At 40.2% G+C, this 27,623-nt stretch overlaps 2 protein-coding genes and 1 long non-coding RNA gene across 4 annotated transcripts in view; 2 read left to right on the forward strand and 1 right to left on the reverse strand.

Moving 5' to 3' along the window:
• On the reverse strand, window positions 1-21,452 carry LOC116293509 (uncharacterized). Its single transcript, XM_089030256.1, has 41 exons — window positions 21,306-21,452; window positions 20,180-20,370; window positions 19,598-19,701; window positions 19,060-19,121; window positions 18,576-18,674; window positions 18,077-18,153; window positions 17,573-17,637; window positions 17,307-17,484; window positions 16,480-16,553; window positions 16,068-16,187; window positions 14,964-14,987; window positions 14,462-14,564; window positions 14,306-14,367; window positions 14,148-14,225; window positions 13,311-13,418; window positions 13,160-13,223; window positions 12,975-13,084; window positions 12,722-12,886; window positions 12,409-12,489; window positions 12,103-12,144; window positions 11,765-11,863; window positions 11,477-11,534; window positions 10,535-10,690; window positions 10,206-10,285; window positions 10,015-10,124; window positions 9,228-9,332; window positions 6,821-6,901; window positions 6,331-6,443; window positions 5,847-5,927; window positions 5,416-5,525; window positions 5,249-5,303; window positions 5,112-5,170; window positions 4,769-4,930; window positions 3,871-3,955; window positions 3,084-3,127; window positions 2,526-2,656; window positions 1,979-2,107; window positions 1,445-1,568; window positions 1,065-1,161; window positions 880-987; window positions 1-571 (listed from the first exon to the last, which is right to left on the reverse strand). Exons 1-41 carry the CDS (start codon window positions 21,317-21,319, stop codon window positions 390-392), a joined length of 3,990 nt encoding a protein of 1,329 aa, XP_088886382.1. The 5' UTR covers window positions 21,320-21,452; the 3' UTR covers window positions 1-389.
• LOC148910823 (uncharacterized) lies at window positions 2,652-9,158 on the forward strand. Its single transcript, XR_016119839.1, has 3 exons — window positions 2,652-2,863; window positions 3,323-3,444; window positions 9,060-9,158. It is a non-coding gene; the product is annotated as an uncharacterized LOC148910823 (long non-coding RNA).
• Window positions 14,442-27,623, forward strand: part of LOC116293511 (uncharacterized) — a 26,907-nt gene continuing 13,725 nt past the window's right edge. Inside the window, exons 1-8 of one of the 2 annotated variants that reach the window (XM_031700943.2) lie at window positions 14,442-14,578; window positions 22,130-22,230; window positions 23,671-23,770; window positions 24,410-24,498; window positions 24,882-25,015; window positions 26,039-26,962; window positions 27,046-27,114; window positions 27,374-27,442. In XM_031700943.2, coding sequence (XP_031556803.1) covers window positions 22,169-22,230; window positions 23,671-23,770; window positions 24,410-24,498; window positions 24,882-25,015; window positions 26,039-26,962; window positions 27,046-27,114; window positions 27,374-27,442 — 1,447 coding nt within the window. In that variant the 5' untranslated portion in view covers window positions 14,442-14,578; window positions 22,130-22,168. Of the gene's footprint in view, window positions 14,579-22,022; window positions 22,231-23,670; window positions 23,771-24,409; window positions 24,499-24,881; window positions 25,016-26,038; window positions 26,963-27,045; window positions 27,115-27,373; window positions 27,443-27,623 lie in introns of those variants that run through there. The other variant, XM_031700942.2, reaches the window with a different exon arrangement.

Here is a 27,623-nt window from a genome sequence, read left to right on the forward strand (position 1 = left end):
TTGTGAATCAACATTTTTATTTATAGCATTCAAAAAATGGTAATGATATAGTAAAGAGAAAGAAAACAATGACATATAGGCTAGTATAACGTTAGTTAATAATGTATACAGACCCCTCTATATAATTTTTTTTTCATTAAGACTGATTTCAATTCAACAACTTAATTTTCTCCGTTAACTAATCATAGCAGTATATAATTTCCCGAATATGAACTTGCGCTAGAATGTTATACTATTACCAAAGTAATGCGTGACATTCTTATAATCAATGCGTGACATTTTCATATCTAATTTTTGCGTGTATAGTCTAGAGCCGAAATACGATAAAAAGGTAATATTATATGACATCTACAAAAATAATACTGTACTTCTAATACAAAAATCACTAATTATTTTTTGTTTTTACAGTTTGCACTATTTCTACGATATACTCGGTACATTTTAAAGATGACTCCTTGACAACACGTTTTGTTGCCATAGTAACACCGATGGACCTTAATCTTAAATATGTAGCTGATCACGGTGGACGAGGACAGCTTTTGTTGTGTTCGCTCGACAGTTGCAGGACCATCTAAAGAACAAAAGAGAGAGCATTTCAATATAAGGTAAAACATTCTACTAGATATGTTTCGGAACTAATTAAAACTGGCTCAGTTCTGTCGCATTTCAGACCACATGACCATTCCCTTGAGTATTGTACAGACCAATAGAGCCATTCAGCATGGCTCATTGTTGTCTCATTTTAGACCACATGACCATTCCCTTGAGTATTGTATAAGCAATAGACCCATTCAACTTGGCTTAATGTTGTCTTATTTCAGACACAAGATCTCGCACTTATATTTCAAGGACTTTTGACTAAATCACATTCATACTTACTGAGTGTGAAATGGCCATCATTGCCGGATTCCTTCCTTGCTTCTTCCACCGCGTGTTTCACAGCAAACAGACACGAGCAGGACATGGTAATTGGAGGTTCGCCTACGGCTGGAAAACACATGTCGTATTAGGTTTATGAGAAGCACGCTAGCAGGATATATTGAAAATTTTCAAATATTACCAACCTTTTGATCGTAAGAAGCCAAGCGGGTTTGGCGTGTTCTTCAGGAGTGTCACTCGTAAGTCAACTGGAATATCCTTGGTTGTGGGTGGCTTGTAAGTCTTATGGGGGAGAAAAATAGCCCATTACTAAGATTGATCTTTTAAGCTTGGTCTGTAAGCATGAGCCAGCATATCCCCAGATCAGGCCCATTACTAGGAGCATCCATCTCCCATACTGGGTTTGTACGCCAGCATATTCCCAGATCAGGAGTCCATTACTAGGAGCATTCATCTCCCATACTGGGTCTGTTGCCCAACATACTCCCAAATTAGGAACCCATTACTAGGAGCATCCATCTTCCATACTGGGTTAAAGATCAGGAATGCGCACTTAACTACTTACCCAAGTGCCAGTAGACAGCTCCTGTCCAGTTTGTGCATCATAGTACACTTTCTCGGTCAACCAGTAACCCATTCCAAACACAAAAGACCCTTCAACTTGTCCAATGTCGATGTCTGGATTCATACTGGGAGAAAGAGGATTTTCATAAATATCTATTTCAAACAACATTTCATTTCCTTGATAACATATATTTGAGCTATCACCATATTCAGTAGAGTGCTTCTCGGATGGAGTAGGTTTTGGTGTACGTCAATCAAGGCACGTGCCTATGAAAAGTTTGTGTTATTTTCCAGAAAATTTCACTATGTGGAAACACTTTAACGACGTTTACCAAAACATCGTTACGACAAACCAAGCAGCCAACCCACCAACCCACCAACCCAACAAACCAACAACCAACCAACCCACCAAGCAGCCAACCAACCAAGCAGCCAAGTAAGTTACCAAGCAGCCAAGTAAATAAGTAAGTAATTAATAGGGTATTGCTAAATAGCCAAAGGCTAATAAACTTCTAAAAAATCAGAAATTACACACCTTTCTCCACAGTCAAACAAGATGTCAGACCTCAGAATGAGTCTCTCGCCAGTCAGGATGTCAACTTCTGCTTCAGTGCACGTCACGCCATAAGCGACGTACATTTCTTCCTTGGGAGAACCACGAACTCTGAGGTAAAAATCCAAAGTTTAGCAACTTATATTCTTAACATCCAAGTATTCCCCAAAAGGTCTCCCAGGAATGTAAAAAAAAAAAAGATTAGGTTCGAGGATGCAAGCAAAAGTTTGTAACATGCGAGTATTCCGAAATATGTCCAGTTACAATTGTTTGCCATATAGGAAAGCAAGAAAGAATTATAGGTCTATGGATGCGAAATGATAGCTTGTGTTCCAAATACGCAAACAAATACTTCAAGGGAAATCTAGTCGTTTTTACCAAAAGTTCTGGACAGCAGCAGCAGCAGCAGCAGACTTATATATATTCTACTCGTTTTACTAATAACGTCGACGTAGAACCATCACCCTCATAAGCTACGAGTCAAATGGTACACTCAGGTGCATCTATTTGTTGATTGTTGATTACTTACAGGTACTTGGCAGACAGATCAACACCTTGGTAGCCACACAAGGTGATCAGTTCTTTCCATGATGCGTCAGGTTTCATCGCACGGATGGGTTTGATGCGTTCGTTCAAGAGGTTACAGCATTCCATCACTCCCTGCAGAAAGAGAGGGAGACAATCTTGAAGAAGGGGGAAGAAAAGGAGGAGAAGGTAAAAACGGTAATAAAGAGGATGATGACGATAATGATGGTAAGGACAAGGACAAGGACAACGTCGTCATGGAAATAAAAGACAGAAAAGAAGCAAGATGGACCATAAAAATGCACAACAAAAAAGAGTTCCTGTGTGAAGAATTCATATCAGGTAAGTTTCTAACATAATATATTAAAAACTCCAATAACATAGACCAAATTCAAAACTCGCACCGATGTGAGGCTTAAGTTGTGAACAAAAGAATCTGGCGTGATTCGTGACTTTTGAATCACGCCAGATTACTTTGAGTCACGCCAGATCCCTTTGTTCACAACTTAAGCCTCACATCGGTGGGAGTTTTGAATTTGGTCTATCAGAGTATTTAGAGTACCTTACAGCAGGTTTCACTGGCTACGCTTCCTCCAGTTGGGGTTGCTGTGTGGAAAAAAAGCTAAGATGATCAAAACCCTACAGGAACAAACTTAGCCGGCTATCAGTGGTAGAGCATCCGACCGGCATCCGAAAGGTCATGGGTTCGATTCCTATCGGGGACTCTAATTTTTTAAAATTCCTTTAAGCTAGATACCAATGATAAATCATTTCTTAACTAATCTTTATCCTCGTTTACAGAGGGATTTTTGATTTGCGTTGAAAACCAATTTGGAAAACTGTGAATCAAAGCCGGTGGCATAGCCGTAATGCACTCTCTCATCTCTGGGATCTCAGGTCCGATTCCTGGATGGTAATCAAATGTGAGTAGAGTTTATTAGGTATTTCCATTGATTCGAGGGGTTTTTTCCTGTTTCTCCGGTTTTCCTCCCTCCAAAAAACCTAATACCCTAAAATTCATATTCGATATGTGAGTTAGCCATGCCTTGACTTAGATCAGCCTAGAGGTTGTTTTAGGGTTTGATCTGTGAGTTAGCCATGCCCTGACTTAGATCAGCCCAGAGGTTGTTTCAGGGTTCGATCTGTGAGTTAGCCATGCCCTGACTTAGATCAGCCCAGGGGTTGTTTCATGGTTCAATCTGTGAGTTAGCCGTGCCCTGACTTAGATCAGCCCAGAGGTTGTTTCAGGGTTCGATCTGTGAGTTAGTTGTGCCCTGGCTTAGATCAGCCCATAGGTCGTTCCAGGGTATCGATAAAATATGATATTTAGCACATATATCATAACTTACTATTGGGTGAATAGACAGTGTTATTGGGCTTGATGATTATCTTGTCCATAGGAACTCCCAACGCGTAAGACGCGACTTGGGCAGTCTGTAAGAGCCATTAAGATAACATTCAATCAGTATCTATTCCTCACTTATGAAAGATAAGATGTCATCATTTGCAAGTCATTCGGAAACGTTTAGCAAATTATATTAGAAAATTTGCAAGACGGCGCTTTTTTACTACGACTACCGCAATTGTTTGTTGTGAAATGTGATCATCCGGGTCTTCCGGGTGAGTGTAGTCTTGAGAAAGACTGTTGTTGGTGGTGACTGACAGTTTGTTGTGAAGTTTAATGGTCCAGGTGAGTGTAGTCTTGAGAAAGACTGTTGTAGATGGTGACTGACAGTTTGTTGTGAAGTGTAATGTTCCAGGTGAGTGTAGTCTTGAGAAAGACTGTTGTAGATGGTGACTGACAGTTTGTTGTGAAGTGTAATGGTCCAGGTGAGTGTAGTCTTGAGAAAGACTGTTGTAGATGGTGACTGACAGTTTGTTGTGAAGTGTAATGGTCCAGGTGAGTGTAGTCTTGAGAAAGATTGTTGTTGGTGGTGACTGACAGTTTGTTGTGAAGTGTAATGGTCCAGGTGAGTGTAGTCTTGAGAAAGATTGTTGTTGGTGGTGACTGACAGTTTGTTGTGAAGTATAATGGTCCAGGTGAGTGTAGTCTTGAGAAAGACTGTTGTTGGTGGTGACTGACAGTTTGTTGTGAAGTGTAATAGTCCGGGTGAGTGTAGTCTTAAGAAAGACTGTTGTTGGTGGTGACTGACGTTTCGCATTTCCACTACCGTAATATCGCCATTTTCCCGCAAATCTTCCGCACATGCGCATAACGCCTTTCTTACCAACAACTACGTCACTGACCTTGACATTGATTCCTTGTCCCATCTCAACCCCACCATGAGCAATAGCCACCGTACCATCGTGTTTAAAGATCGATACAAACACGGTGAATGAGCTCATGTAAGCTTCGACGTTAAACTTCCCAGGCACAAGAGATAGACCACGCTTCCTCCAACGGTTGTTCTAAAATACAATGTATATCTGTATATGTAAATTCTGTATATCAACAATGACAATCGTCTCTTTATCAACGAGAGAATATTCTATTGCTAGGTATTAACCAGTTAAATGAATCTTATTACCAGCCAACGATGACAGGCAGACACTGCCCATCCTGTGCTATACGCTCAAAGTACAATCATACCTTATTGAATTCCTCTACTGCAGCCTTTCTCTTTGCGAATTCAGAATTTTCCAGCAATTCTTAGGAGAAGAAGGTAAAGAAATGACCAATCAACAAATAATATATCTCAAATCAAGTCATGTGGCAAATTCGCATACCTTTCCAAAGTCCCCGGATATTACAGTGTGGAATCGTTTCACCAGTTGGGGTTTTCTACAATTAAAGGAAAAAGGCATGAAAGCATTTCTTAAATGCTAGCTTACATCGTGTAACATTTTACGAGGTGTTCAGCCTTCACTTAAAAAAAGATGTCCCTCTTTTGTACCTGTCCATTCTCGTACAGGTTTTTCTCTTTCACTTCCTCTGGTGTCATGTTGAGTGCTTTAGCAACATGTTCCATGATTGACTCCATGAAGAAGACACTCTGGACCTGACCTACAGAAAAAGTGAATGTCCTGCTATGTCACTTGAATATATTACAATTAACTTGTCTGAACATATATAAAACCCCAAGGAAAGCTTAAGTCCTAATCTAGGTAAAATTCAAAGTTTGGAATGGAAATTAGAAGAGGTTATTAACTGAAAGAGAGAGACCTAAGGATCCGAAGACAATAACGAATAGCTATCTCGCACGATTGCGGACCCGTGGAACAAATTTAGCCACAAAATGGTGAGACGCGGTGCATTAGCAGCGTACAACATATCACCCATGCTTATAGTACAATAACCAATAACAAGAAAGTATGGCTTACTTACCTGGTGCACGGCAAAACGTAGTGGAAGCTTTATTGGTGAGGCAAGTGTAATGGTTGATTTTCCAGCTTGGGCAGAAGTACACTGACATGATAGGGAAACAAGAAACAAGAAATCTTTAGCTAAAGTTATCGTTACTATCATTACTATGAACACAGATCTGCTCTCTCATACTACTGCTCTAATGCTGCCACTGCTACTGCTACTATTGCTGCTGCTGCTGCTACTGCTACTGCTACTGCTACTATTGCTACTGCTACTATTACTACTGCTACTGCTACTGCTACTATTGCTACTGCTACTGCTACTGCTACTGCTACTGCTACTGCTACTGCTACTATTGCTACTGCTACTATTACTACTGCTACTGCTCCTGCTGCTACTGCTACTGCTGCTAATGCTACTGCTACTGCTACTGCTACTGCTACTGCTACTGCTACTGCTACTGCTACTGCTACTGCTACTGCTACTACTCTCATCTACGTACGGTTGTCCCAGTGACCCGATACAGCCATAAGGTCATTGTCCTCTCCTGTGCATCCTGTATCAGCATAGTAGTTCAAAATAACTCCCTGAAGTGTCCCATCGTCATTAAAGGTAAGCCTTAGAAAAACAGACATTAATGTTATCGAATACTAGCAAAACAACCTCTGGGATGATCTGAGTCAGGGCACAGCTATCTCACAGATCGAACCCTTAAACAACCTCTAGGCTGATCTAAGTCAGGGCATGGCTAACTCTCAGATCAAACCCTGAAGCAAACTCTGGGATGATCTACAGTAAGTTAGGGCAAGGCTAACTCAAAGAAATGGAATTTAGCATATCGGGTTGTGCCGGTGGAGGAAAACAGGAGAACCTGGAGAAAGCCTCTTTAATGAAAGAGAGACCCTACAATCTTTTCGCACATGTGATACCAAGTCCAATGCAATGCCTCTACACCATCATTGCTTCCAAAACAAAATATCTAGACAATAAATACCTTGTACTTAGCCATGTGTGGAGATCTTCCTCCCATTGTCTGCATGTTGGTGTTGAAGTTCATCTTCATTTTGACAGGCCTTTATAAAGGATAAGATATATTTATTATTTACATATACGTTTACTATTTTATTTACATATGCTATGTACCATTCTACAGTGTGACTCACAACCCAAATTAGTGGACTCTTGAAATACTGTTTTAGCATAAGTAAAATAAGAACCTTCACATTTTATCCGACAATCTGAAACAACCTCTGGGCTGATCTAAGTCAGGGCACGGCTAACTCACAGATCAAACCCTGAAACAACCTCTGGGCTGATCTAAGTCAGGGTATGGCTAACTCACAGATCGAACCCTGAAACAACCTCTGGGCTGATCTAAGTCAGGGTATGGCTAACTCACAGATCAAACCCTGAAACAACCTCTGGACTGATCTAAGTCAGGGCATGGCTAACTCACAGATCAAACCCTGAAACAACCTCTGGGCTGATCTAAGTCAGGGCACAGCTAACTCACAGATCAAACCCTGAAACAACCTCTGGGCTGATCTAAGTCAGGGTATGAAAAAACTTACTGACGTTTCGGACGCTAGTCCTTCGTCGGAGTAAAAGAGAAAGAAGTGGTAGAAAGGAGTGTATATATGATAGAATAAGACAAAAGAAACCAATGAGAGCAAGGTAGGCAAGGAAACAAAAACAAACAATCAAAAGACAAAAGAAAAGGTTAGTTGAAAATAAAGCGTTCATTAATCCCGTTGGGACTAAGAGTGCCCAATAGGTGAATAAGCCGCATTTCTTTGGTCTTGCGACAATCATTGTTGCCGTTAAGCAAAGAAAGACCGAAAACAATGAAGTCAGAAAGAGAATGGTTAGCTAGATTAAAATGGCGGGAAACTGGTTTGGTGGGATCGTTATTGCGAATATCATAAAGATGATTGCAAATGCGATCACCAAGACGGCGGCCAGTCTCGCCCACATACAAAAGATTACAGCGGGTACATTTAATACAATATACAACATTAGAAGTGGTACAAACAAAATGGTCAGTGATTTTAACAGTTGATTTAGGACCGACAACAGAAGTGTGAGAGACTATGTGAGGACAAGTATAACAACGTTTACGAGAACAGCGAAAAGTACCAGGTTCTTTGTTAGAGGGAAGAACTCCCTTGACCAAGAAAGAACGGAGATTACGATCACGTTTATAGGAAAAGAGAGGGCGGTTGTTGAAAATAGCAGAAGTGCGAGTATCAGAGTCAAGCAGAGAAAAGTTGCGGTTAACAATGGGTTTAATGGAAATGTTAATAGGATGATACGTAAGAGTGAAAGGAATGCGGTCATTAGAGGGACGAGTGTGAGGAGTGAGAGCGGTGGTACGATCAATAGTAGAAACTTTACGAATGGCGCGATCAATAACATGAGCAGGATAATTACGCTTAAGGAAGAAGGAACGCATCTCAGAACATTTAACAGAAAAATCAAGATCATCACTACACAAACGACGAAGACGAAGAAATTGCGAGAACGGAATAGCGTTAAGAGTGTGCTTAGGATGAGAAGACGAGTAGAGTAAATAAGAATGAGAGTCAGTAGGTTTGTAATGGACACTAGTGCTAAGACGGTCGTCATTAACACTAAGCAAGATGTCAAGGAAAGTGACTGATGTTTCACTAACCTCCCACGTAAAGTCTAAGGCAGGGTGAAAAGAGTTAACAAAAGAGATGAAAGAATCTAAGTCAGTAAGTTTTTTCATCTTTTCACGGTGTATAATTTACCTTTTCATCATTACTGTTTCATTAGAAACACCGACGCAGCTCACACTAGTTTTTAGCTAGTTATATCTTTTTAAGTCAGGGTATGGCTAACTCACAGATTGGACCCTGAAACAACCTCTGGACTGATCTAAGTCAGGGTATGGCTAACTCACAGATTGGACCCTGAAACAACCTCTGGACTGATCTAAGTCAGGGTATGGCTAACTCACAGCTTGGACCTTGAAACAACCTCTGGGCTGATCTAAGTCAGGGTATGGCTAACTCACAGATCAATCCCTAAAACAACCTCTGGGCTGATCTAAGTCAGGGCATGGCTAGCTCGCAGATTGAACCCTGAAACAACCTCTGGGCTATTCCAAGTGAAGGAACAGTTTACTCACAGCTGCGACTCATCTAACAAGCAGCAATTCATTTTTTATTTGCAGGAACTCATTTCTTATTTGTTTCAACTTATTTACAGCAATTCATCTAACTCGCTTCATGTCCCTTATGGCCCATCGCACGAGTATACTACAACTATACCATAGCTTCACTCTCAAATTAACTGGGCTGGCCAACTGTTGAGCTCCAATATCATATATTATATTATTATCATATCTTATATTCTCCAATTATTGATATGTCATACCTGTCAAGTATTTTACTGGCCAGTGTGCATGCGCAGGCTACTTGCATTGATCTTGTGGCTTTACCTCCGAAGGCACCTCCACAACGTCTGACAATAACATCCACGCTGCAAAGAAAGAGTATCATTTTGAGCGAGAAATATAGTTCAAACACAATCCAACCAACCATCAAAAAGGACCAATTGAATTTCTTAAGGCTAGACCTCAAGAGCCCTGGTACAGAGTTTTCTGGGGATATCACACGAGGTAAAATGTGCTACTTTTCTTGCGAGAAAATCAAGTAAGGAACGCTATCACATTCTGGCAAGCCGTGCGCAGGAAATTGGCTTTGGCTTGAATGAAGATCAAGTCTTTGCAGCAGCACTGTAGACAGGTTTACTTCAAAACAAAATATTGTGTGCATCGTTAGAAAGGTAAATCTCAATACTCCAGCTTCGAGTTCTCAGTTGCTCAGGGTTAGCGTTCCAGTGAAGGTCCGGTGGAATTTCAAAGTGTTTGTATTGTTGAAGTTGTGCATTCTTTGGTTTACCGTTGGTATTTGTGAATAATTAGACACTGATTCGAGGCTAACCCTGTGCAAATGAGTCTGTAATCAAGAAAAACAGCTGTAATTTGGAACTCGAAAATGGTATATTATAATTTCCTAAATGTTGTTGGCAAGGCTACTCCGAACAGTTCCACAGGTGAATACACTAAGCAATTGTATGCAACATTTGTCCTGTGTGACGGTACTCAGTTTAAAACAAAGTAGGGCTTTGGTTATTGGGAAAAAATAGGTGGTTACCTTACCTGTTTGAAGAGACGCCCAAAAATCTGGCCACACCCATCTGTACTAAGTCCCCTCCTTGACATGCGCTATAGACGGTCATCCCATCCTCCTCAGATATGCACAAAGCAACCTGAATGAAAGAAAAGAATTAATACATTGAATATTATCAAATTCTTTTCTACCTTATAGAATATGGGAGAAAATGGGTTACCTGTGTCTCCATGTGGAAATGATGCTGACCACCACACTCAACCTCGCCGCTGATCACGTGGGATGCTGACGTCATCGAAGCTAAAATGAAAATAGCTCATGAGAAGATTGTCAGGGGCGGATCCAGGATTTTGTTCAGGGAGGGGTGCTGCGCACAAAGTTAACCCAGGGAGGGGTGCACCCCTTAGATTCAAAAGTAAAAACCAGCATTGGATATCTTCGAAGTAGGGGCACAAAGTCGAACCAGGGAAGGGTGCGCACCCCGCACCCCCCCCCCCCCCCCCCCCGCGATCCGTCCCTGCTAGTATAGGGAGAGGATGATGTACCAACCTTCAGCATCTCCAACATTGATGTCCGGGCAGAAGGGAAATGGAGGAGCAAAAGACTTGGCCTCGATGGCTTGTTGAATGGTGAGAATAGGCGGCTTGCAGTCCTTGTATGTTACCTTGACAATCATGGCAGCTTTGTCAGCAAGTTGCTGTGTTTCTGTGTTCACAATGTTAAGGGATATTACGATTACATTCATTTTCTTCTCATTAGCACGCGTGGAAACGTCGGTTTTGGTGGACGTCAATCAAGGCGTTTCCATGACATTCAATGGTCTTCCATATGCATGTCCTATTCAATAGACTTAATCCACTGTTTCAGACCACGTGTCATTCCCTATAGTATTATTTCTTTGTTTAACGGTTTGCAATGAGAAGACACATGAATATGGATACAACTCAAACAAATAATCTTAATAATAGTTTCTCAATAGAGTGTGACACGTGGTCTGAAATAGGCAAAACAAGCGAATTTAATCCATGCTTTTAATTGCTTTTTTTTGACAACGTCATGGTAACACTTTGGCTGATCTCCAACAAAACCTGTTTTTGTCACGACAGCAACTTGTACGATTCCACACGTGCTATTAAAAACGACTGTGTTGTAAACAACACATGTACAGTAACACTTTTCCGTTTCCCCCACACGGCCTAGCTCTCGTATTCCTAGACTCTAGTATCACAATGAATATGAAATAATAAGGGCGAATAAAAACGTCGAAGTTCACATGAGCCGAACCTAATGACATGAAAGAAGACTGCCTTGTTATCCATTGTTTCCAGTGCATACGGCTCATGTAAAGTTTGACGTTTGACCTGAGCCTAAGATGATTTTGATGAGGGCAGCCGCCAGTGCAGCCGAATTCTCCAGCTCTTATTATTATTTCATTATGTCATGTCTATCGTACAAGAAAGCCTCACAAGTTCTAATGAAACAAACAATTACCTGCGACAATGATTCCAAGGACATGACCAACAAACAGTACATCTCCTTCACAAAATACCTGCAACAAACAAAATAATTAAGCCATTTGCGCAAAACTGCGCGCACTTACTGATCACTCCGACAAGCGTGTAGTTTATCGACTTCTGGTGCACGCTAATTAACCAATGAGGCCGCGCTTTATACTTGAGATTGTTCCTAATATCGTCAGTATGCAGTATATCGAGTTCTAGTGCACGCTAGTTAGGGCGCGCGTTTTACTTAGAGAATCGAATATAACAGACGTCTTACTCCTTCTTTAGGTCCTGGTAGGTTGAAAAAAGCCACATTATTCTCCCCTCCTTCTGGTATGTCTTTGGCATCAAAGAATTTTATCACTCCTGGCAACGCCTGCAAAATAAACAAGTGAGAGCAAGTATTTGTCAATTATACAATACCCCACTTCCGAGATATGCTTTGCTTGTCACGCACAAAGGATTCAATGTGAAGCTTCGTTCATAATGCAAAGTTATTCATGACAGGAGAAAAGAATGAATTGAATTTAGCACGTAGACTTGTGTTAAAACCTTCGTGCGTGCCAAGCGAAGCATATCTTGGAAGTGGGGTATTAATTTTTGATTTATAATTACCAGGGCCTCAGAAGGGTCGATATTGTCGATCTTGCAATTACCCTACGAAACAAAACGCATCAATTAAAATATCATAGCTGGAAAATGATGCAAAAAGATTCAAGAGAAAATGAGAAAAAAAGAAAGGAGAGGAAAGGAAAGGAGAAAGGACAGTAAAGAACAAGACAGGGCAGAATAGAACACTATGCAGAACAGGCTATAGAGAAGTCAAACATAGCTGCCTTTACATCGGCGTAGTGCATGGCGGGTAATCTTGCGCATTAGCTACGCATTACCGACATCTTCAATCAACTGAGAAATACATACCTTAGTACTTGTCACAAAAGCTGCGTACACCTCTCCCTCTCGGGATGGGATGTCATTGACATACTCAGCTTCACCAGATGCCTAGAAAAGAATATATTTTTGCCTTTTAGCTTCGTTTCTTTTTTTTTTTTTTTTTTTTTTTTTTTTTTTTTCTTCCTTTGCTTACTTATTCTCGGACTGTATGTGCATTAACTTAATAATGGATGGTTAACTTGGACATATCATTTGATCTCGTCTATTTTTGTCGTGTCAACCAACATGGCGGTCAGGTCTTTTGCCCTTTCACTCTCATTGGATGCAAACTAACTATTACCTGTAGATTGGCAGCAATTTTAGTCATAGGTTTGGTGACGGGGAACATATCAGGCTTGGTTTCGTAGCTTTGAATGCCACTTGAAATTGCTCTTTCATGAAGAATAGACTTCCCAGCAGACTGAAGACGAGACGAGGCCTGGTCACCTAGTGCAGCAATGTAACCCTATTCGACAAAATCAGATTAATTAAGTTATTGATTTATACATATTCTTGCAATGTGAAAATCAAAATAAAATCTAGACTAATGTTACCTTGTAAAAGAGGGTCAAAGCGAGATCCTTGTGGTACGCCACAGTGCTTCCGTTATGAGCTATGAGCTCAGGGCTAGGCACAATCTCAGCATCAAGAATTTCAAGGGCATCTGATCGTAATTTTAAGTTCATTAGTCACTATATATGATATAATTCATTGACCAACAAGACAGTTGCTTTTTTACCTTTGAGGGTATCAGCTGTTAGTGTCTTACCGATGAGAAAACTCTCAGTGTTCAACGCACGAAACTGAGGAAGACAACAACAAATGTTGTAGACAAAACTACCAAAGAGACATAAACCAAATTTATAAAATGAAAAGCAAAGGTGACTTACAAAGTTGAATGTAATGCCTCCATAGACAATACGTGGTTGTGAAGTCAATGTAAGAGTTGTTTTGTCGATTGGAAAAGCAAATCCGGCGTTGACATAGGCATGGGCGTTCTAGTAACAACGATAGCTATTGATCAGATGAGTAGTGAAATTAAAAATGATGGCCATTTTGACTCTGTGTTTGGGCTGATGATGATTCTTCTGCTGCTAAGGATGATGATGGCCATGATAATGAAGACGACTTTAGTGATAGTGATCATGATGATAGTGGCGGTGAAGATGATGATGTTTCTGATAATGAGGTATTGAAAAATGGTGGTGATGATGAGGTGATGATGATGACGACGACTTTTTCTTATCATGATCATGATGATGATAATGATGGTTGTGTTGGTGATGATGATGATGATGATGATGTATTACGACGTTGATGTTGATGATGATGACGACGACTTTTTCTTATCATGATCATGATGATGATAATGATGGTTGTGTTGGTGATGATGATGATGATGATGATGTATTACGACGTTGATGTTGATGATGATGACGACGACTTTTTCTTATCATGATCATGATGATGATAATGATGGTTGTGTTGGTGATGATGATGATGATGATGATGTATTACGACGTTGATGTTGATGATGATGACGACGACTTTTTCTTATCATGATCATGATGATGATAATGATGGTTGTGTTGGTGATGATGATGATGATGTATTACGACGTTGATGTTGATGATGATTACAATGACGAGGATGATGATAATGATGGTGATAACGGTGGTGGTGATGATTAATAATGCATTTGTGTCATTGTTAATTGAATCATTTACCTGTGACCTCGGTGTAATCTTGAAAGTCCTCATGACGACATTTGCAGGAAGAAAGGGAAGAATAATGGCTACAAGAACCTACATAAAGAACAAACAACTCGTTAGTAACCATTACCCAGCCAAATAGACAAACCCTTCAAAACAATCCAGTGACCTACCTTCCTCTTCATGTCAGTAGTCAAGAAGTCTTTCAAAGATACTTGAGTAAGCTGGGGTCCACCTGCAAACATAAGAAAATATATGTCCTATTGATTTAGTTTTCCGCCTTCAACACCAGACACTGCATGGTCTTCTCTTCGAACTCTTCTACTCACCAATCAGTACGGATGCTCCTGCAGTTTCAAGGATGGTCATGAGGTCTGAAGGAAAGTCTGAATGGTCGTGAGCCAACATCAGATTACCAGCAAGGGACCCAACCTGAAAGAAACAAGGTTAGCATAAATATGCATGTTCCATTGCTTAATCAGAATGCAATAGACCTGGCTATTAGTTTGGAAGTAATGTTTTGAAACTTTCTGACCACGTGTCATTCCCTAGAGTATCAATTGTTCCTGCCTCCTGTCATGGCCATGGCTGCCATCACGTGATGGTGCAAAGCCTCTATAGCATAGGAAGCGTCCTATAATGGCCACCCAAATATACGTTTTGACAAGTTACCACTATTAGTTTATTATAGGCCAGATCTTATTTTTTGAATAACATCACGACTGAGTTTGGCCTTTATGTTATACTAGCGAACAGGGTTTGGGTCTTTTCTAACATGGGCTGCCATGGTAGCACGCGTCGCATCGTAATGCGAGCTATAAATAATCTTACATTTCGAACGGGAGTGTTGGCGACCTGCAAATGCAAATAAAACGATCGATTATTGATTGCTGAAGTAACAATACAGAAATGGGTGGACAATGGGTAGACAGTGACCTCAGTAGCAGTAACGATATAGGAATGGGTGGACAATGGGTAGAAAGTGACCTCAGTAGCAGTAACGATGTAGAAATGACCCCCAAAACAGAGTAAAAACGACTCTTTCGGAAACTATATTAATATAGGAATGTAGAGATTTTAAAAAATACTTGGAAAACAAGTATAGCAATACCCACTGTCATGATTAGTAAACTTTTTCCAGGCAGTATTTCAAACCAGAAAATACAAGCCCGACTTTCTGTCGGATTGAGATTAACTTAATCACAAGCAACAAGAAATCTTTTTTTTTTTAAGATAAAAAAAAAGAAAGAAAAAAAGAAAATAGATGTGGCGGGTTTGAATCCAATTAACAATTTGAAAAAGTAATGGTTAAAAAAAATTTTTTCTCTCGAAACGGTGGGATTTGAACCAAAATCCAACGACAAAATTTTTTAAAAATCGATTCAACTTTGCCATACCCCCGAGACATCCGCAGAGCTGAGGCGTCGTATGGACTTCGGACCTGACGGCGATTAAATCCTTCTGCCCTTGGGTGTACGAATTACGCAAGAAAATGTTCTAGCCGAAGCATCAGGGGAGAGACCAGCCGGCCCCCAGACCATATCGGCTAATCCCTTGCATCTCTGCCACGCACGGAATCGGTTGAAAATTTTATGTTAAAAAGTCTAGTCTATTCGGTACATTGTTTTCACAACTATTGTTATGCTGATTTAGCTGGGAGCGTGGCCCAGTGGAAAAAACTTGGGCATTCAAGATATTGAGACAAGTCCGTAAGGGGAGACTAGCTCCTGGATGGGTGACCTAAAAAGTGTACCTAATTAAGGTATTATTCCATTTTTTTCTTCTTTTTTTTTCTTTTTTTTTTTTCTTTAAAATTTTTGCTCAAGACTCGCCAAACTGTAAGCGATATTCCTGCTTTCTAAATCATTTGCCCAGTCTCCCAGCGGCAGATTAGCTACCAGTCTCCTAGCCTCCCATTTTTTATTTTTTACTTACCACTCTAAGATGCTCGGCAATGGGTGTAAAGGAAGATGACTTGTTCGCGTTTTCCTCGCAAAGTTTGATGAAAGATGACAACGAAACCCCTCCACCAACAATAAGATGATTATTAACCTCCTAAATGCAAAGTAATATTTAAGAATCAACTTTAGATCATCATCTTTGATCCACCCACAACCAAATGACCATAGGTCGCTATCAATAGACGTCATATCCGGTCTGGTGTGGCATTTTTATCAGCTGACTGGCACGTTTTCTATGAAAATGTTCATGAAGATTGCACATGGGGCAGTATTTGCTGATAATGAGATTTACGAGATGCATTCAGTTGATTGAGTCTTTGGACTCCTAAACGGAAAAACTAATAAAGTGCATGAAGGCATTGTGCAAGTTTATGTTAGTTTCTTACCGTTACACAGTGCAGCTCCTGAACTGCATTGATGTCCACAAAAACATCAAAAGGTCCTTCTTTTTTAAACACTCCTATGAAGTAATCGAATAAACTCATTAGTAGGTCGTTATGGATTTGTCGATTCACTGGATAAATAGATGAGTGGTGGACAGATGGATGCACGGACGAACGGATTAGTGGTTGCATACATAGGTGGATGCAGGAATGCATGAGTGGATGGACGAACGGATGAGTGGTTGGATACGTAGATGGATGCAGGAATGCATGAATAAATGGAAGAACGGATGAATGGTTGGATACATAGATGGATGCAGGAATGCATGAATGGATGGACAAACGGATGAGTGGTTGGATACATAGATGGATGCAGGAATGCATGAATGGATGGACAAACGGATGAATAGTTGGATACATAGATGGATGCAGGAATGCATGAATGGATGGACGAACGGATGAGTGGTTGGATACATAGATGGATGCAGGAATGCATGAATGGATGAACGAACGGATGAGTGGTTGGATACATAGATGGATGCAGGAATGCATGAATGGATGGACGAACGGATGAGTGGTTGGATACATAGATGGATGCAGGAATGCATGAATAAATGGACGAACGGATAAGTGGTTGGATGCATAGTTGGAACCATGAATGCATGAATAGATGAATGCACTAATGGACGAACGGATGCATCAATGCATGCATTGCTTACTCGATACATGAATGGATCAATGCATTATTCGAATGCACTCGCGGACGGACGAACGGATGGATGAAAGCATGGATAGATACATGGAAGAACGAGTTTATCTTTACTGTTTACCTTTCCCACTGTTTCCAGCAACCAGTTTAATACTCTCTTTACCATTGTTATCCAAGATGGTGTACAGTTCTGCTAGGTTCTTAGGAGCGTACCACTTGACACCAGAATCGTTTGCCGGTACAGCACCTTGTCTTTTGCACAGGCAGTCATCACACTTACCAGAACACTTGCTCAGCTCCTGGGGAAAATATGTTTTATGAACAAAGGTTCTAAATGGCGTTCGCCCTAAAGGAAGCCAAATATAACAGTGCTCTAAGAGAAGTTACCTCAATGTCGATTGGATTTGCATCAGCAGCAAAGGATTTCATAGCATCCAAAATGGGACGATAACCTAAAGACAAGACACACTTTCTAATGCTGAAAATTTTTAGCTTTTGCTGCAGCATAAAACAGCACGCTCCTTCAAACATAGACATGGTTTGCAATCATTCACAATAAATAGAAAAATAACAAAGTCATGGCGGCCAAGATGTCTGGTACTACGAAAGAGACGTACTCATACACGCTGCAATTTTTATTGCACTGGCAAAACAATTATAGATCACTTCACTCGTGGTAAAGACTGCAGTGTCTTTCATGTCCCGATGTTGCAGAAGAACTAAACCATTTGAGCTTTCTGTATCATTGTTTTTACTGCATATACGCTGCAATTTCCTCTCGGGCTCGCAACCCAACAAACAATTAAATTTGCGTTGTCCGCAAGATAAAAAGCTGCAGTTTTACAGATAACAGTAAATAAGAACACTAGTCAACTGAGTGACAACATTTACCTGTGCAACGACAAATGTTGCCGTCAAAGTTATCCTCAATCTGTTGTTTGGTGGGCTTTGGACATTCTTTCAGAAGACTACGAGAAAAGAAAAAGCAACAAAACATAAAGGCCCTGTTACACGTTGAAACATTTAGCTGAAACTTGTGTGCAACAGCGTTGCGACATGCTTAACGGGGGTGTTACACGGCGCAATATTTTCGTCAAACCACTATCATCTGCCATGTTTATGTTGCCTGCACACAGGGAATGTTGGACTCTGTTTGGATTGTTCACTGGGGCATGTCGAAGAAAGTCTCAAGACAGGTGTAACACAGCGCAATTTCGTCCTGAAACTTGTCTCGCGACGCCGTTGCACGCACATATTTCAGCTAAGAGTTTCAACGTGTAACAGGATCTTAACGGCAACAAAGGTAATGATGAGAATAGAGCTCTACGAGATGGCTAACATGTACAAATGCGTGCTGCCTAGTGCTATATAGTAATGAGAGTATCCCTACCTGTACATGTTCATAACCATCCCAGGTGTACAGAATCCACACTGACTGGCATTATGCTCTGCAACTCTCTTGTGAATGGCATGAAATCCATGCTTACGACTAAGAACAAGAAGAGGCATTGTTCAGCAGTTAAGCAGTGGAAGAAGAAGCATTTTATGTGAACATGTTCTCAGTTTATTAAGGTCAAAGTAAGTGCTAATAGTCCCTTTCGTCGTACTTTAAATACCGCTGTGTTTTATAACTATAGACTCATTTGTATAGGTTTAGCCTCGTTTAAAGCAAACCATTTGCAAAGCCAACTGTAAAGAATGTGCAGCTTGAACAATATCAATGTTTTGAAATCCCACGGACTTTTAATGATATCTGTGAACATTGACTTATAAACGAGGCTAAGCCTGTGCAAATGAGTCTGCGGTCTTCAAAAACAGCGGCATGCATTGAATGCGAAACTGGTGTATTGTTCAAGTCCAGTTTGCAGACTTACTTTCCAATGCCTTCAGTTGTTGTCACGTCACAACCATCAGCAGCATACAATGGAAAAAGACACTAAGAAAAAAACAAATATCTTCATCAATCTTATCATTTTCGACGCTTTTAAGATCTCAATCCTCGTATATCCATTGCACCACTTCAGGGCACTCATGGTTTTTAACTTTTAAACTTTTAAGCCCACTAGCAAAACCTTCAGTAAGTTTTCTCATTAGCAAAAATTTCAAACTCACTAGCGATTGGACGTGGTGAATAACAAACGTTACTTGATGCGGGTTCTAAATTTTTCAGTCCTTCAATTTCTGGTCTGTGGTCAAAAACTTAGCTAGTTAAATTTTTTGTCACTCGCTAAATCCAAATTTCACCCGCATTTTGCGAGTTTGCGAGCGTTAATTTCGTGCCCTGCACATTATCATATCCTATTTTTTATAGTCACAATTTCACAAGGACAACCTTGGACCAAAGAGATAGCATCGAAAGTTGGGATGCTTGAAACCGGAGTATGTATTCCATAGGCACGCAGAACAACTTACCGAGTTAACTGATAAGGTAACTTTTTTGCCTGTCACTGAATCAGTTCTTGCTAGCGCCACCACGCAGCAACCACATCCACCTTCATGGCACATGACCTTGGTACCTGGTAAGAACAATAATAAGAGTGCATGGAACTCATGATTTTCCTGGCTTATAAGGCTTCCGTTTCAAAGCCCAACTGGATACAAATTAATTCCTTTATGGTGATGATAGGTTTAGATTTTACTTCCTTCCCATTCTTTTCCGATTCTCTCCTTCTTGCCCTTTCTATTTCGGCCATGAAGCAACATTTATCTTTCGAATCCGGTTGGTTTTGGATGAACTTATTCTAGCTTGTTTCAGCATCTGGGTCGGTATAAGAAGCCACATTGTTCTCCTTTTCCCTTTCCTCCTTCTTTTCTTACTCCTTCCCCTCCTCCTCCTCCTTCTCCTCCCCTACTCCACCTTCTGCTCTTCCTCGCCTCCCCTTCTCCTCCTCCTCCTTCTCCCTCTACTCCTTCTCCTGCTTCTCCTTAATTCTCCGTTTTCTCCTTCTCCTACTCCTACTCCTTCTATCATGGAGCGACATTTCCAGCATTTACCTTTCAAGCCTGGTTGGTTTCGAATGAACTCATTCAAGCTAGTGTTAGCATCAGGATTGTCAACTGTGTACTTGATTCCATTGATATTGAACGTGATGGTTGACAGGACAGAGGGCTCCACGGTTTTGACGATCCCATTGAAGCATTTGTTAAGTACTATCTTGCTTTTCTCATCACTTATAAGTAAACATCTAAAAAACACACCAAAAATACTCAGGTCTATATTTATCAACTATATTTTGTCTCTGTCGAAAACTGTCGAAATCAAAAAATTTTACTCTCGACAAGCCACATACATTCCACCATTTATAGTTCGGTCTTTGTTCTGATTACAATTTTCCAAAATCTTTGGTTACGCAACAATAACATTAGTCTCCTGCGTTGCGTGACGACACAAATTTATAGCGACTGCAAAACCAAATAAAAGTGGTCCTGAGTACTCTGACCTCGCTAGTGGTAGTCAAATTAAATTAAATCTAACTAAGAAATTCTCAGAATATAGACATTTCTATGGAAAGTGCTGAATGATTTTTTTCATGTTATTCCACCGGGTATTACACCACAAGGTGCCCGCTTTGAGAGTTATTAATACAATACGAAGCGCTAAGTTCTGTTTACGAACTTGACAAGCGTGCATATACTTAAGAGAGATATTAACTGAAGGCCCTTTCTGGGGAAGAATTCCACTGAGATGCCTTCCCAAGAGAGAACTAATTTCATACAAGTAGTATGGTCACTTAGTTAACTAGCTTACAGTACAATTGATTTCTCTTTATGCTTCGTTGTCTATAAATGATTTTTGAGGGTTCAAAATCGCCGAGTCATTGTTGTCAACTTTTGAATATTCATTGCGGGCATCTGGGACTTGTTATTAACTGCTTATCCGTTTGCTTTTTAATCTTTTACGCTAAGGTTTCGGCGCCTCTTATTAATGTTTTATGAAAAGAGGTTATGTCACAAAAACTGACGATTGACAACACAATAAAAAAGTTAAAATTTCTCTGGTACTTATGTTGCATTGAACCGAACTGTTTATGCTTGAATTCGCTTGAGCTTGGTATTATTACATGATTGTACCTTATATTCATCATGGCATTAAAGTTTTAAGAATTCGTAAACGACTTACTGAGGTCCATCCATGATAAATTTGGATCTTGATCTTTTGATTGATGTAAGTATCACAAATCAGGCGAGCGAAAAGTCTTTCCTTGTGGCACAAATTAGAACCTCCGACTGACCTATCGACCAATGTGGCCTTTGTAATTGATATATGTATGTCAACAGAGGCGTTGCCATTGTTTACATATTAATGATCATGGGCACGTGATTGGATGGATGCGATTACAAATTTAAACAGTTAAAAATAAAAAACACCGTTTTGCTGATGTGCATTATTTAGTAGCAGCTTTAAAAAAATTCGGTTGCTTCTTTTCCTTCTCCTTCAACTTGCCCTTGTCGTTGTCCTCCTTGTCCTTCTCCTCAGTTCTCCTAATTTCTCCTACACCTGCTCCTGCTCCTGCTCCTGCTCCTGCTCCTGCTCCTGCTCCTGCTCCTGCTCCGAACTATCGGCTTCTTTTATTTTTCTTGTTCTTCTTTTTCTTCTTCTAGCTACTTCTTCTTTTTCTTCTTCTTATTTTGATGCCAAAAAATAGTCACAGGAATAACCGCAGGGCTCTGTAATAAACAAAATGTTCCAAGATAACTAATTTTTCCAAAGAAAAGAAATAAAAAAAACCTCTATTGCTACTCCATGCCCGCATGTTTACCTGGGATTGAAAGAGTAACCTGAGCCCTGACATCTTGTTTGCGTCAGTCAGCGGAGTAGCGCATGAGAGGTCAGATTCGCACGTGTTTTCTTCAGCTTCTCGTGGAACTCTGCTCTTTCACCTCAAAAAAAACGTCTTTTTAACAACCCTTTCTATAAAATAACGCTCATTTTTAATCTTCAAGCTCAAGTTTGACCAGTGGAAGAAGTTTTAGCGTCTTGAAATGGCCGCACAAGGAATGCCTTGGCCTTTGACGACTCAAAATACTTATCCTTCTAATGACAGGTAAGCGAGAACCCTGGGAGAAATACATCAATATTCTACGACTATTCCCTTTAATATCGATAAATTTGTGGTTTCTTGTATCCAAATTGCGTGTACTCTGCAGATTTCGATATATTAGTCTTATTATCTTTGGTTTAGTAAAGAACTTGTTGTTTTTAATGAGTTATTTTTTAAATACACCGGGAAATACACCAAACAAAGCTAAACAAAATGGCCACCCTGCATGCGTTTGAATCGAAAGATGTGGAGTTTGAAGTGATGGAGGGTTATTTTACTTCAAACTAGGTATCTTATTGGTGATTAGATAAAATGTAGCGATTTGCGAGAGAGAAAAATCGATTATTTCTGAATAGAGCTAAAAATATCCGAGTTTTGTATTTTGCTTTGGGAACCATGGTTGCAAGAACAAGCAAAATTTGCGATTCCTTTAAATTTTCATCAAGCAAACTCATCTATGAAAAAAGTAAACAAGGGTGGTGAGCAGTAGTGCAGTTATCTCTGAGGTCTCAGGTTTAATTCTTGGTATTACATGTGAACAGAGGATTTGAGGATTTTTCTCCATATTCTCCCATATATTTCCCTTTCACTACAACAAGCTAAATTCCAATTCGAACTGTGAGTTAGCCATGCCCTGACGAAAATCATCCCAGAGGTTATTTCAAGGTTCGATCTGTGAGTTAGCTATGCCCAGACTTAGATCTGCCCAAAGGTTGTTACAGGTTTCAATCTGTGAGTTAGCCATGCCTTGACTTAGATCAGCCCAGAGGTTGTTCCAGGGTTCGATCTGTGACTTCAGCCATGCCTTGACTTAGATCAGCCAAAAGGTTGTTTCAGGGTTTGATGTGTGAATTAGCCACGTCTTGACTTAGATCAGCCAAAAGGTTGTTTCAGGGTTTGATGTGTGAATTAGCCACGTCTTGACTTAGATCAGCCAAAAGGTTGTTTCAGGGTTTGATGTGTGAATTAGCCATGCCCTGACTTAGATCAGCCAAGAGGTTGTTTCAGGGTTTGATGTGTGATTTAGCCATGCCCTGACTTAGATCAGCCAAAAGGTTGTTTCAGGGTTTGATGTGTGAATTAGCCACGTCTTGACTTAGATCAGCCAAAAGGTTGTTTCAGGGTTTGATGTGTGAATTAGCCATGCCCTGACTTAGATCAGCCAAGAGGTTGTTTCAGGGTTTGATGTGTGAATTAGCCATGCCCTGACTTAGATCAGCCAAGAGGTTGTTTCAGGGTTTGATGTGTGAATTAGCCATACCCTGACTTAGATCAGCCAAGAGGTTGTTTCAGGGTTTGATGTGTGAATTAGCCATGCCCTGACTTAGATCAGCCAAGAGGTTGTTTCATGGTTTGATAACAAATTTCAAACCCCAGTGAGGTATTTCTTTAAGGAATTGAAGGGCTCATCTTATTTTCTTGGACATATATATTTTGTTCTAGTTATGACAGAGGTGGCTTTAAAGGAAGTTCTGGTTCTTCAACTGGTTCTGTTCAAAGAGACAAAGTTTATGTACAGAATATCCCCTTGACAATGCAAGAGGTAACATAAATACTACTAGATCAGATAGTTCACTTATAAATCCATGTAACGGCACAAAATTAACCCCCACAAACTCAATAAATGTGAGTGAAATTTTGTTTTTAGTGAGTAAGAAAAAATAAACTAGCTTAGATTTACGAGTACCTGTATGGCCACAGTCCAGAAATTGAAGGACTGAAAAGATTAGAACCTGCATCAAGTAATGTTTGTTATTTGCCACAATTGATCACTAGTCACTTTGAAATTTTTGCTAGTGAGAACAAACTTACTAGCAAGGTATTGCAAGTGGGTTTAAAAGTTAATTTTGTGCCCTGATGCTACCAATAAATAATAATAATAATAATGGGATTTAGAAGAAGTTGATTTTTGCGGAGGGAGGAAAACCGGAGAACCTGAAAAACCCTCGAAGCACAAGAGAGAACCAACAAACAACTCTACTCACATACGACACAGAGCCCGGTGGGACTCAAACCCAGGTCACATTGATGAGAGGCGAGCACTCTCACCACTGTGCCACCCTTGCTTCCCATAACTAATATCCATACCTCCCCCATGGAGGGGGATTGGTATATCAAAGAAGTGTCGGGGGTTTGCAATGTGGGTTCATAATTATAGATATTGTTACTGGTTTCATTTCAGGATAGCGTTGAGACTCTTTTTGGTAAATGTGGACATGTTGTAGAAGTGAAGCTCCTCCCAGCTAAAGATGGAAGGAACACTGTAGCAGGGTGAGAATATTTGATTTATTTTAGCATTTGATAGAATTGTCAGACATTGTCTTCCCTTTCTTCCTTCCTCTTACTCCCTCCCTCCCTCCCTACCTCCATTCCTTCCATCCATCCTCCCTTCCTTCCTTCCTTTCGTCCTTCCATCCTTCCTTCCATCCTTCCTCCCTTCCTTCCTTTCTTTCTTCCTTTCTTTCTTCCTTTCTTTCTTTCTTTCTTTCTTCCTTCCTTCCTTTCTTCCTTCCTTCCTTCCTTCCTTCCTTACATTCTTCCTTCCTTCCTTCCTCCCTTCTTTTTCATTCCTTTTGTCTAATTTTTTTTCCCTTCATTTTTTTATTATACACCATCTTTCTCTTTTTTTACTTTATTTATACTTCATTTACCAGGTTTATCAAATATGCCACAGAAGAAGCTGCAGAAGAAGCCATCAACAAGATGTCAGGCTGCACTTTAGGAGAAGGGCCCCCATTACGCGTCATGTGGCCTAACAGCAAAAGCAGTTCTTCTGGAGGACAGTCAGGTAGGTACACTTCTATTGAGTAGCACAGGTGGAATACCCTGCTAATGCGTTGCCGTTCACTATCATGGTTCCAAAGGTTCAGGCCACTGGTTCAAGCCCTGTGGACACCATATATTATTATTTGAGCTTTTTTCAATGTGTTGTTCTCTCCTATTGATGATTTTCACAGCTGCCATGTTGGATGTTTTTTCAAATAAAAGATTCCTCATTAGTATTTTTTGTTATATAATCCATGGCCGCTGTATCTTTTGATATTTCATTCTCATGGGATTATGATTGCAAACCAGAAATACGACAAGGGTTTTCTCCGGTTTCTCTGGTTTCCTCCCTCCATAAAAATCAACACGTAAGATCTATTTTTTTTATTTTGCAAGAGCTGGATTTAAAACCTGGACCGACTGTCATGTGTGTTGGAGATTTTTGTAATTTTCATAATTTTCAAGTTAATTGTCAAAAAATATTATTTTCAAAAATGGTACAAAAATAAAATGGTAGAAAATGGCACAACTGGGTTGAAAGTTTGTTTCATATGCAACTGCAAATGTTTAACTGCCAAAATAATTATGAAATAAACAGGGCAAACAGACCTTGAATCCTGCCTGGAGCTCTGAATTTTATAGTTTTTTTAAAAACTATCCAAGTAGAAAAAAACACCTTAATGAAGAAATAGAAAACGCGCATGTGTGCTATGTGCAGTCATAAAGCACGCGGGGGTTGGCAGAACACAAGAGAAGTGTTAGGAGAAGCACAACGCGTAGTGGCATGGTTCTGGACACTTCTCAAGTGTTTTGCCAATCCCCAAGTGCTTCATAATGGCACACAGCACAGCAAGCAAGTTTTTTATTTCTTTTATGAAATACAAATTACAATAACCGTTATTTTAGATAGGAATGACAATGGAAAGTGCGCACCCGTGCAATGTGCTCTCATAAAGCACACGTTCCAAGCCAATCAGAACGCGACATTCATAACAGTTATTTTATATTTTGTAAATAGTTCATGTAATAATATATTCCCTTTCAGATGGAAGACGAGGAGGTGGAGATAGAGGTAATAACCAAGGCTTCAACCAATCAAACTATGATGAAAGCCGAAGACAAGGTCAGAATAGGTCGACAGAGAGTCCTTTTGGAAACTACTCCGATGGACCAACACAACAGACAAGTACATATGGTGATGGACAAGCTGGCAGGAACAATTCTTATTCCCAGAATTCCCAGCCTGGTAACTATGGCAACCAGAATAGTGGACAGGCAAACTTTATGTCTCTTCTAGGGCGAGGTGAGAATAGGAATGTGAACAGTTCCAAGCCACCAGGTGGTCTGCAGAACTATGGAGATAACAGACAACAAAGTAATAGCTATCCACCATTAGCACCTCTGAAGACATCTCCCAATTTTCCGAATACTGTGTCACAGCAAAATGGTTATCAGTATCCGCCACAAACAAATGAAAACAGAGAGATGCCGTCCAGGAAGAGTTATGACCAGGCATCACCAGCACAACAGTACCAACAAGAGATGCCAAGCAACAGCTATCAGCTGCATCAACCAGCACAAGGGTACCATTACCAGGGAGAATCACTAAGCAATGGTTACCAACAGCCAGTACCAGAACAACAGCAGTACTATTTCCAGGAACAACCCCCAACTAATAGTTACCATACACCTCCTGTACCTCAAACACGCCATTTCCAGCAACAACAACCCACCAATAGTTATGAACAACCTCCTGCTCCATCTCAAGGGTACCATTTCCAGGAACAACAACCACCAAACCAAAATTTTCCAGCACCAAATCAAGGATATCCACAGAATAATCAACAGCACAATAGCTGGGGAGATTCACCACAAGAAGGACAGACCATTAATAATGGTCCATTTGGTGGCCCATCCCGAAACCAGTTGTCATGGCAACCAAGGGAAGAACCAAGATCATCTGGAAGAGGTACAGCATTAGTTTCATCCATCCATTCATTCATTTATTTATCCATTCATTCATTGAGGGAAATTTTTTCTTTTTGTGAGCAGACATGACTTGTCATAACTGCAAAGAACCAGGTCACTTTTCCAGGGAATGTCCGAACCCCAGAACACAAGGTAACTTTCCTGCTTACCCATTTTCTAAAACACCCACAAACCCATACAGTTGCATAAGAATCAATTGCCTAGATGTTTGAACACGAATATGCCTTTAAATCTTCCTGATTCCTTTCACCCTTGTCTGTTTTTTTTCTATTTTGTTTGTTTGTTTGTTTATGTTTTTTTTGTCTAGGGATTGATAGAATCATTCCTTCATCCATTTATTTATTTAATTATCTATTCATTCATTGAACAAATTATTTCTTTTTGTGAGCAGATACAACTTGTCATAACTGCAAAGAACCAGGTCACTTTTCAAGGGAATGTCCGAACCCCAGAACACAAGGTAACATTCCTGCTTACCCATGTTCATAATTATGTAACAAGACACATCCAAACATCTAAGTTTTAAGCTTCAATCAATGAAATTTTTAACAAGAAGATATAACTAGCTAAAAACTAGTGTGAGCTGCGTTGATGTTTCTAATGAAAGTAATGATAAAAAGGTAAATTATACACCGTGAAAA

This window comes from Actinia tenebrosa, unplaced genomic scaffold (genome assembly GCF_029948245.1).
Source record: "Actinia tenebrosa isolate PJP-AT-01 unplaced genomic scaffold, QUT_ActTen_1.0 PGA_scaffold15__27_contigs__length_11533743, whole genome shotgun sequence".
Lineage (NCBI taxonomy): Eukaryota > Metazoa > Cnidaria > Anthozoa > Actiniaria > Actiniidae > Actinia > Actinia tenebrosa.